The sequence below is a fragment of the Eimeria mitis genome, genomic scaffold (assembly GCF_000499745.2).
Source record: "Eimeria mitis Houghton genomic scaffold, Emh_scaff1489, whole genome shotgun sequence".
In the NCBI taxonomy this organism is placed as follows: domain Eukaryota; phylum Apicomplexa; class Conoidasida; order Eucoccidiorida; family Eimeriidae; genus Eimeria; species Eimeria mitis.
Genome location: NW_024014304.1, coordinates 1 through 10,568, shown reverse-complemented (window position 1 = coordinate 10,568; position 10,568 = coordinate 1). Strand labels below are relative to the sequence as shown.

The 10,568-nt window shown below is 51.7% G+C and overlaps 3 protein-coding genes across 3 annotated transcripts; 1 reads left to right on the top strand and 2 right to left on the bottom strand.

Moving 5' to 3' along the window:
• Positions 1-735: 735 nt before the first annotated feature.
• Positions 736-7,136, bottom strand: EMH_0038100 (Vacuolar transporter chaperone 2, related; the record flags this gene model as incomplete). The annotated part of the gene is made up of 15 exons (XM_038022299.1): positions 736-967; positions 1,350-1,645; positions 1,836-1,873; positions 2,010-2,330; positions 2,594-2,693; positions 2,921-3,031; positions 3,556-3,889; positions 3,991-4,102; positions 4,383-4,488; positions 4,693-4,761; positions 5,030-5,119; positions 5,278-5,394; positions 5,639-5,724; positions 6,559-6,796; positions 7,008-7,136. The coding sequence occupies 15 exons, from the start codon at positions 7,134-7,136 to the stop codon at positions 736-738; spliced, it is 2,379 nt and encodes a 792-aa protein (XP_037878153.1).
• A 1,405-nt stretch (positions 7,137-8,541) lies between these two features.
• Positions 8,542-9,198, top strand: EMH_0038090 (uncharacterized protein; the record flags this gene model as incomplete). Its single annotated transcript, XM_038022298.1, has 1 exon — positions 8,542-9,198. One exon carries the CDS (start codon positions 8,542-8,544, stop codon positions 9,196-9,198), a length of 657 nt encoding a protein of 218 aa, XP_037878152.1.
• Positions 9,199-9,848: 650 nt separating this feature from the next.
• On the bottom strand, positions 9,849-10,312 carry EMH_0038080 (60S ribosomal protein L9, putative; the record flags this gene model as incomplete). The annotated part of the gene is made up of 2 exons (XM_038022297.1): positions 9,849-9,952; positions 10,114-10,312. 2 exons carry the CDS (start codon positions 10,310-10,312, stop codon positions 9,849-9,851), a joined length of 303 nt encoding a protein of 100 aa, XP_037878151.1.
• Positions 10,313-10,568: the final 256 nt, after the last annotated feature.

The following is a 10,568-nucleotide window of genomic DNA, read 5'->3' as shown; positions in this document are numbered from 1 at the left end:
ATGTGCGCTACGCATACAAAGGCTCCCCAATACACAGACCAGCCCTTGATCTGCCTTGGCAGAGATGTTCCAAGGTGTCTTTCAGTATGCTGCCAGTCAGTCCTCCGCGCGTAGTGCTTGCTGCCGCTATCGAAACACGCAGCATAATGCTACGTGGCTGGCGAAGATTAATACAATGCCGTGGCCTTGAAGAAGCTCTTCGAACACACAATGCACTGGAACGCGTTCGCGAGATCCAATTCAGCTCCCTGATCAGCCTGTTTTACGAAGCCACAAACGCATCGCTTGCTGCCCGTCAACAGGTGATATTTCTGGATTTCCGTGACACAGCTGACTAGGAGAAGCAGCTCACATCGCCCCAACAAGCATTGCTCGAGAGGCAGCAGTCGTCCGAGGGAAATGTCCAATCAACGGTTAACTGGGGCCGGCATTCCCTTCCCTCGGTAACTGCTTTACCATTCTCCCGCACATACGCAGTGAGCTGTGTATTCTGGACGCTGCAGACCATATCGGTGCCTCTGATGTGCCATTGTCTGCTGCTGTTGAGGGTTGGATCTTGATGTTCGAAAGTGCAGACAGGAACTTCCAAATAACACACCCTTCTCCCAGAATAAAACTCCAGACGGCCTTCTTCAACATGACAAGCAGTTCAGAATGCCATTTCAATTTTTCTCTGCAACCCAGATGAGCATCCTGCTGAAGAAAGCAGCACTGCGGTTGAGTAAGCTGCAGCAGTTACAGCTCGTTCACGGGTTGCTGCGATAAATCCATTTCTGCACGCTGCTTCTGGCTGTAGACCGCCGAATTTTCTACCTGTTCATGTTTCAAGACACTCCGCAGATTGACGTCCACCTGGAGCACCAGCACCAACAACGTGGCTACACCGGCCGCGAAAAACGCCAGCAAAGGCCCCCACTGGGAATCAATGCGTTGTTGCATGTTAGCTGCACCTGCTTTCGCGACTCTCCTGCGAAGAGGCACAGAGAGACAGCAAACACTCCGTTCCCTGCTATCCGCAGAGTACCATACGGCGGAAAATAAGCGCAATTTTGAAGAAAGGAAGCTGCAGGAAATATGCGAATGCTTTGAAGATAGTCCTACTGGGATATTCGACGGCATCGGTTGACGTAGATGGCGTAGGCGCCGCAGCACAGAAGCACACTCGCAAAAGCTAGTATGAGTACTACACCCAAACCCCAGTCGCCGCTGAGAGTTTCTACGCAGCTGCAGAATGCACAACACGGTCAGAACTGATTGCAGATGTAAAAGCCAGCAGCACAGTATGCTGAAGATGATATTTGCCTAGCTCCGGGAACTTCCAGCCACGTAACGCTGAAGTGAGAACTTACGCAAGGCTTGCTCCTGCCAAGTAAAGCCCCTTCTGAATGTAGTGCAGAAATGTGCGCTCCGCAGCGAAGGATGTCTTGGGGTCAATCTTCTTCACGGTGCGAATGTGCCGGCGCAGCAGCCGTTGGCGCAGTGAGTCTGCACTGCTGCCGCTGTTCGCCCGCGGGCGATCATCTTCAAATTCCCCTTCAGCAGGTCCCTCCTGGCCTATGGCGCTGGGCGCCTGCTGCAACTGCCGCTTTTGTTGTGCTCTCAACCAGCAAAATGTGCGGTGCGCTGCTGTAGCCGTCACATCTTCCTGTATGCAAACGCAGAATCCCAACATGGGACTCCATGCCAAGGGACTCGCACCACCAATATCAGTTAGCGCATATGTCTCACTAAATGTTCTCTACTGCCTCTTTAAACGCGAACTGGAGAGGCGCGGATACACCAGCTGATTTTCAGGATTCTTCTGTGGAGCTTTGTTGCAGCCTACAGTTGCCTACCCAGTCTGGATCAGCCGCGACCACTGCTTCGCTTTCGCCTGCAAGACACACACAGAATAATTACGACTCTAGCTGTACCCCCACTTAACTAGCTCATATATGGCGTTAAGTACTACATGCTTCTGCAAAAGCTGTAGCTTTGGAATGCGTAAGGGGCAGAAATATTGGACAGACCTACAGGGAAGAGGCTCCGCCTCTCCGTTCCAAGAGCGTCAGAAGTCAAAAGTCTTGGCAGGTGGTGGTCGGTCAGACTACGGGTTAAAGGCGTCAACAGGCTATCGGGGCTATTGCGCAGCGACTCAAAAAGGGAACCGCCTAGGGGAGGTACCCGCAGGGTACCGCGGTTCTTCTGCGCTGACAGTTGCTCGTCTTCTTGCCTTTGTCGCTGCGCAGATTGAGGGCTCTGCAACCAGTGAGGCAGCAGCCCGCTGGAAATCTTGTCGCGATGCAAAAATGCCATTCCGTGTTGAAATTTGGAAAACTTGTACACCAATGCTGCGGATCGAACTCACCATACACATCAGGCTAACTGAAACTCACTTCTTTTTCAGCTGNATGCAAACAAGCAAAGTATTAAGTCACAAGCCGAGTTGCAGCGCAAGCCACATTCCAAGCACATCCAGGAGCTATGCAAGCTGCACTTCACGTCGACCTGAATAAAATATAAGGCATAGTTTGAAGTGAAATGTTAGTGATGTAACAGCAGCAAGGCGCTTCTCCTTAGTAAGATTAAGTAGGCCGCGAACGCATAGACCTACTCGCGTCTGATAACAAAAGCATCGACTGCACCCAAGCAGGCGGCGGTTGTTGCTGAACCTTCACTTCAAGAATAGCATAGGGGAACCGCACAACCTCGTCCTGTAGCAGATTCATCGGTAAAAGACAGCTCTCGGCGTGCTACTAACTGGGAGATACTCCGTCGTTGATCTAGCGGGATGCACTCCCAAAAGGAGTATACAACGAATACAATATGTGTGGCACAGTTCTGCCTAACAGACGCTGCCACCTTACTAAAGGTAGTTTCTTGAAGAAAACCCGTCACCACGCACAGAAGCAGGTGCGAAGCTTATCTGGAGGGCCCTTACCCTTCCTAGCAATTCGTCTGCAAGTCGGCACCAATTGAAACCGCCATCCTCCTGCCTCTGAGGCCTGTACTCGTTGACCATGCACAGATTCGTGTCCAAAGAAATACGTACCTGAACGTAGANAAAGAGCAAGAACTCAATAACCTTAGCCTGAATGCCCCTGCCGTTAAGTAACAAGCAGCTGGCACTGGGAAGAAAGCCAACATGGTGCTGCATAGGGAACAAAAGGGAACTGCAGTAATGCGCCTGCACGGGCTGAGCCTTGTGCAGACGAGATGCCGCTTTTATTCTGCTTACGGCGTTTGAAGTGGCCAACTGGAAGGCTGCCCGCAGGTAGCTCGTCCGTAGCTGCAACTCAGCAAACGGATGCCCGCAAGCTGAAATGAAATCAAAGCTTTGTGCCCTCTTCATCCACTTTCATGTGTATCCTTCGTCTTACATGCTTCCTGCTTACGACAAACTCTACAGCCCGAAGCAACGAATTCGGACAGTGGTGTCAGAGCTACCTGGCGTGGAGTTGACTCGTAATCGAGAGCCAGCCATATTATTGACTCGCAGCGAACGACTGCAGCTGCAAACCACAACGGCGTTTCGTGCGACTTGTCATGTGCGCACGTCTTTGATAGACTGCTTACCATCGGTTGTAAATGATGTTCTGCGATTGCCTGTTGTATCTCTTCCCCTAACTGAATAGCCTTCTTCAGTTTCCCGTTTTTCGCTATGTAGGCATCAGCGGCACGTTTCTGAGCGTCACCATCCACAGGATAAGGGCTCCCAGTATGTTCATGAGACATTGGGGGCTCTGACACGGGGCCACTGTCAGTTGCTGAGAAGTGGAAACCTGCGGCCTCCAGCAGAAGATCTCGAGCACTTCGTTGCAGCAGCATGTACGGAGCGACAAGCCGCTGCGGGACTACAAATCGCTCCTTCGTGCTGCTCATGCCACTCCAGGACTCGTGATGTGTTTTCCTAAAATCAAGTGAGCACAGTCGCGCAAGCGCAAAACATGCCGTACCCGAGCTCACAGCAAAGGCCACCGCGCGGCTACGGAGTGAAGTGCGCTGCCCCACCGTTCAATGAAAATGTCCTCGTCTGGACCATTGTTGTTGGTGCCATACCAACGAAAGCGCAATAGCTGAGCGCCTTCAAATCGTCTTATGCGACGCTCGTAGCTGTAGGCGCCTGTAACGGCAGCAAAGAAGAATGGGACACACGAACAAGCACCTAAGCATTTTCACCGCATTCCCACCTGCACATCCACGAATTTACATGCGAATAAGAAGATAACGGGAGGGGATAAAAACAACGACAACCACCAGTCGTGCTCGATGCTATCGTCGCCGGGTGAATCTCCATTTCCCTTCGGGACGTGTAAGGAAGACTGCGCTGGCTTGCATTACGTGGGCGTGTGGGTTGAATCTAAGTTAATGGATGGCAATATGGAGCAACGAGCACTGCCTACCTGAACTGTCGAAATACACTGACGCCACCATCTGTGTCGGTGCAAGATTAGGTGCCCGGAGTTTGTGCCCGTCTGCTGTAGTATCCGGGTCAAGCAATGACGCCTCCTAAAAACAGACACAGCGCAGGCAGCTAAGCAAATATATAACAAGCAAATGCATACAGGGCAGTAGGCGCCAAGTAGAAGGCACACCTCAGCGGGGACCTGTTACAGCACCGTACGCAACTGCTGCAGTTGATGCGAAAGAGTCGAGTGCGCTGGATTAAGCAGGACGTCTTGTCCAAGATGAAAGGAGTTGATATAAACTCACCAAATCTTTGTCAGATGTCCCGAATACGAGAAATGGCAAATGCCGTACAATTAGGCACTGCGCCCGCACCTGCAAATACAGTCAAGTCGAGCCGAAAGTATCTGTCGTACTGTCTTTAGAGTCCCCACTCACTGAAGGTTGATTAGGCCACAATCGTAAACCGCATGGTACACGCCGACTAACTCCCAATGGATTGAAGCAAGGATGAGATGAAAACAGCCTCCCTAACCCCGCAAATCCCTTCAGAAATGCGGATTTCTGGTTAAACTCCCAAAAGAGCTGTCACTGGGTGCAGAAGAGACCCTGTGCGGGCACGGCAGAGCTGCATCAGACTCACAATGTTCTCTGGTCTGACCCAGTACTTGGTTGTAACCCGAACAAATGAATCTGGCGGCTTCCATGCTTCAGATTCCATCTGCCTTCCCTCCTGCACGCATCACAACTCAAAATGCCTTGCTACTTGTGTGTTTGACGCCTAGGAGACATCTCGCCATCGAATTTAGAACTAGTTGCCGAGTGCACGTACTGCGTCGGCGGCCAGACGCGGGTTAGACTGACAAGCTGTTCCTGGCCGCTACTACGTACCAATTTGGAACGAAACCTCCCCCAAAGAAGGGACAGCATCAGAACCAGGCGTTCGAGGTCAACGTTGCAATATGCTTCCTTCAGAAGCGAAGTGGAAAACCACCGCGCCGTCTTCACCTGAATCGCTCAAATGCAACGCCACAGCGCAATGCCAGCCATACAACCAGTTATCCATGTCACAAGTAACTGTTTTTAGCCAAAGGCACCTGCACCTATCCACGGACAATCGCTGCCATGTAGGGGAAGGGACTTGTGGTTAGGATGAGGGGCAAAGACAGGAAAACTGCACCCCTTAACCCTCTACTAGGAGGTAACGCTGTATCAGGTGCCTCCCTATGTTATGTGCACTGAAGGGGCTTACACCTGTGAGCAGACGGTCAAAATGCGAACAGAGGAACAGCAACGCTTTGTGGTTCGTGCGGATGTACAGGTCGAGATGAATTATCTCTGCAAGGCAAACCAAGCACACCAACAGATAAAGACCGATGCATTCACAGAGGAACCAGTACACTTCAGACTGCAAAGGCTCTCCAAAATTGCATGTCCGGCTCTAGCGCATAGCCCCACTTCACTCGGAGAAACAAAGCCATCTTACCAGCCGACTGTTCTTCAATAAGTTGTTCTTCGTCTCCTTGAAGGCTTGGGTGCTGCGCCTCACAAGACACACACTGACAGCTCAACACATTATGGAGCAAGAGTTCCTCCGGAAACTACCAGGGGCACCTCAGAAGGCAAGATAGCGAGCTTCTAAAACGGCCACAAACTGCTTCGCATTGAGACGTTGCAGTGAATAAATTCGGAGCCAGGGGAGAGGGATTCGGCTTCAGGGCGTGCCTGTTTCATTCGTGCAGCAATAAGTCGCAAATCCTTCTGAATCTGCCGTTCTTTTGCAGTTGCGAATTTGTTGAGTTCATGTACTTGTTGCTGAAGCAGCCCCCAGAACTGAGCCTCTGTTTGGATAGGCAGTCAACAACGCTTGCAACAGAATCAGATGTACGCGCACATCTCAAATGTCAGAACTGGAATATAAATCGACACTGGAGCCAAACCCGACAAAAGTACCACACTGATGCACGCCTTTACTCCGCCGTTCTAATACCGAAAACACTGCCGTTTACGCATAAAGTAATTCAGTTACTCAACTGAAGCGTTGCTCCTGCAATCTCTGCACTTGCCTTACACAAAGTTGCACACGACGGCAATAATAGGTAAACACGGATGCACACGGATTAAGCTAAGCCGAAGCGTTTGCTAGCCGGCGGCTATGCATATTGAGCCTACCGGGAAGCAGAGACAGGGTCTCTGCCTCAGCCCTCAAACTCGACCCAGCCATTCCATCGTCAGCCCGGGCAGCTGCGGCTGCTGCGGAGGATGTATATTGGCTTTGGGATGGATCTGCTACTGCGTGAGGTGAGCTAGGCTCCGTGTCTTGATGCTCGCTTGCAGCAGCTGGCGAAGTGGGCTTCTGTGTCATGCCAGAGGGCAATATTCTGGGCCTTTGCAGAATATCCAGGCGGCGCTGCAAACAACCAACACCTCAAGCACTAAACGTCGGCTGCTAGCAGACAATCCGGCTGCAGAGGCAACTCTTGAACTAAGTGGAGGTGTTTGCTTGCCTTCCTGTTTTCGGAATGCAGGCACTGCGAGTTTTCTCGCAGAGCCAGCAATCTCATAAGCTTATGAAGCTGTACTGCATGCATTGCACAAACTAGATACTAAAGCCAGCTCACCCGAACAGTAGCGCGCTGACGTTGTGCATTGTGCACGACTTCTTCAAGTTGCTTCTTCAGCCGCCGGATGTCCACATAGGCTGGCAGGTAGTGCGCCGGGACTTGCATATGGAAGGAAGGGGCGGCCATCTTGACTGGACTCACAGCGATCCCCAACGCATGCGATATTTCTAGGTTGCCGGAAATCTCAACATCCGAGCAACCCCTGTAGCCAGTTGGATTCGCCCTCTAGTGGGTCTCCAGGAACAAAGCTTCCCCCTGGAGTTAAGGACAAAACTCAGAAGAGAAATGTACATCCAAGGGGTTATTCACGCACACACCTAAAACAACAGGAAATGCAGCAAGAAACTAACTTGATCACACGAAGATCAAACGTGCGTAGGACGCCCACATGCTGCTTACAACGATCATCAGTTGCGCAAGTGTTGCTTCTATATGCATGCCTCTGGGGAAGATAAGCTTCGAAATAGCATAGCCCAAGTCCTCGGATATGCTCGAAGGTGTCAATGTGAGAAAATTTCCAGGTTACAGAATGACGGGGCTGCCGACAGGTGACACAGCCGTACCAGGCAACCTACTCCACTGAGAGGAATATCCGTCATAGCGTCATTGTGATGGACTCTGTCTGGTATCGAGTTAAACGCATTTATCTTTCTAAGTAGCTCCTCTTTAGGAGGTTTGGTTTATCGGTTGCCGCGAACAGAATGGCGCATGCGTGTCGATGGCGCTCATGGGGCTTTCCCGGGTCATTCCTGCACGATGCAGCAGTCTTCTACTGAGCGCACTGCCTTACAATTGGCCAATAGCCGTACGCAGTGATCTTAAACGAATAGTTCTTTGTTCCTTTTACTTCCGCTTTACCCTGATCCCCTGCAGCCGTCAAATTTATGTGCTGCTCCACGAGCTCCAGAGACATTGTACCATCCGGCGCAGAAAAGGGGCGTGAACGAGATACCCTAGAGGATTTAGCTCAGCTCTATGCATTTAGAGGCGTCTGCACATCGGCGCCAAATATTACTCTAGAGTGGGCTACAGTAATGCGCCCGGATGGACTCGGTCACTGCCACCCATGCGACGAAGCTCACTAAAGTACATTCATTGCATACACCCAGTAGACAGTGCAACCATACACAACCATACACAGGATGACACTCAAGGGCCATCTGGACTCCCAATAGGGTAGGCGCTCTGCTGAAGTGCTGGGGATCCCTGTTAAAGCACGCGGCGCTTCACGCGTTCAAACGGGCAAGCGCACGCCAGCACGGAGAGGCAAGCGCAAGCCAGCACGTAGAGTCAGAGGCATCGCTTTTTTCCAGCAAAAAAACTGCCGATGCGGAGGATCTGCAGTGAAGAGCGGAAAGAATGTTATAAGGCTTTCGTATGGCCGTGCCTCAACATCTCTTGTTATTCACCACCTGGACTAAGTTTGAGCACACGCATATACAGTATACAACCGTTGCACTATGGCGGCTGAGGCAGCGATACTGGGAGNTAAGTTTGAGCACACGCATATACAGTATACAACCGTTGCACTATGGCGGCTGAGGCAGCGATACTGGGAGCGTGTACAGAGCCGGCGTCTAAGCGGAGCCTCGCAGATGGCCGGCCTGTTCGGTTCAATTTGGCTGAGCCGGACAACACAGCTGCCAGTCCCGCTCGTGAATCGATTCATTTTGGCCTTCTGGAAGCCCCCCCACCAGATCAAGGAACTCGAAAGGACTCGAAAACAGCGGCGCGCAAACCAACCGTCACCCTTGGGGCTGACGGCCGCCCTCTGCCCATCCTGAAGGGTAACAGGACATTCGGCTACGGCCAAGCGCGCCGCCTCGTAGAGCAGCTTCGAGTTAAATTTGCATTCGACAGGAACGAAACACGTTTCTATTGCCCCGACTCAAACGAGCATACAGAGCCACCCCCGGCACCGGCGGAGCTGCGAGACTCCGTCCGGGGCTTCCTCAAGTCCTCAAAGAAAGTAACCCAGGAATCTCAAGCATTGACTCAAAGTGTTCAGCAGAAGCTGGAAGAAACCAAACAGATGGAACAGGAGCTCACTGTTATGACGCAGGTATACGTGGAGAAACTAGAAAGGCAGAAAGCAGCACAGAAGGCAAAACAAACTGTTGTTGTCACAAACACGAGACCCCCGCGTCGCTTCCTCTGCTGCGGCTCCTCCCCTGTAGTGCTGTCATAAGCTTAAGCAGCGCCTCTTTACTAGCACTTATGTGAATGCACCGCTCGCACCTACCTACAGGTCAGGTGACCGCAGTCAGGTGGTCTCGCTGGTTATATAGCCTCCTGCAAGGACACTGTCCTAGTGCTCCTGCGGCAACTTTCCCCATGCGGCAAACAGTAGCCGCCTACTCCTCACAGCGCGCCTCCTCGGCGCACTCGGCTGGCAGAGAGTTTGTCTGACTCAACGCTTTGTCCTATTCTCCTCTAGTCCACCTATGGGAAAAGTTTCCTAGAAAGTGAATGGCTTGCTGCCCGAATATAAAACGTAGGGTATACTAACGGAGGCGGCTGCTACTCTAAACTGATGTCTACTCTCAGGGAGTTCCAAATGTCCAGTCCAACTGTGCTCGTAGACGTCTCAGTCCAACACAACGCTTTGCGAAGGGGTTGAGTAGCTGCTCCAGCAAGCCTGAGCCTAGACATCAGCAGCCTGAGGCCACTGAGTAAAGGCACAAATGAACCAAAACAAGGGCGGCATGCAATAGAGCAATCCTTCAGGGAAACTGCTCGAAACCCATAAACCGTCTAAGTTGCTTTTTGGCATCTACAACAAAGGCAAATGACCGTTGTCTTATATTATGAGCGTGCACCGGCGGCAGCTGTGATAAATCAGTCCGTCTTCTCAAGTGTTCCCTTCTCGGACACGTAGATGCCGTCCAAAAACTTCCTGATATCCTTACGGCGTACCAGCGTTGCCTGGTGGATGAGTGCGGCTGTGCGGAAAAGCGCAATCCACAAAACTGAACCCGTGACGTGCTGCTGTTCTCTATTTGTCACCGGGAACTGCTTACCGTTTAGGCAGATGTGCATGCACGCCGGGCAACATTGGTGTGCGTACACCAGAAAAAATGCTACTAGCAAGCAGTGCACCTACCTGAACGAGACACAAGCTCGAGGTCCGTTCCCTTTAGGGCAATCTCGTCCTTTACGTTTGTGCTCTTTTCACAAATAACGCCAGGAAGAAGCTTGACGATTCGCACGCGTTTCTCCCCCAAAAAGTTCCGGATCTCGACGACCTTTCCACCGTCAATGATGTTAAGGTTGATGGGGAAGTGAGAATACACGAAACGCATCTTGTACTCAAACTGCTTCGTCACCCCCGTGAACATGTTGTTCAAGTGAGAGCAGACAGTGCGCAGGCACGCAATGTCCGACTTCCTACCCTGCCATGTTGCCACCTTGACGTGTTTTGCGTCCTTCGTTGTGTGTAGGACCAAAGGCAGGTGACGGAAAGTCCTCTTCAACTCCCCGCGGGGCCCCTTCACTGTAACCTCCCTGCTTCGAACGGAGACAGTCACTGCGGAACGCAAAGGCAACACAACAACACTC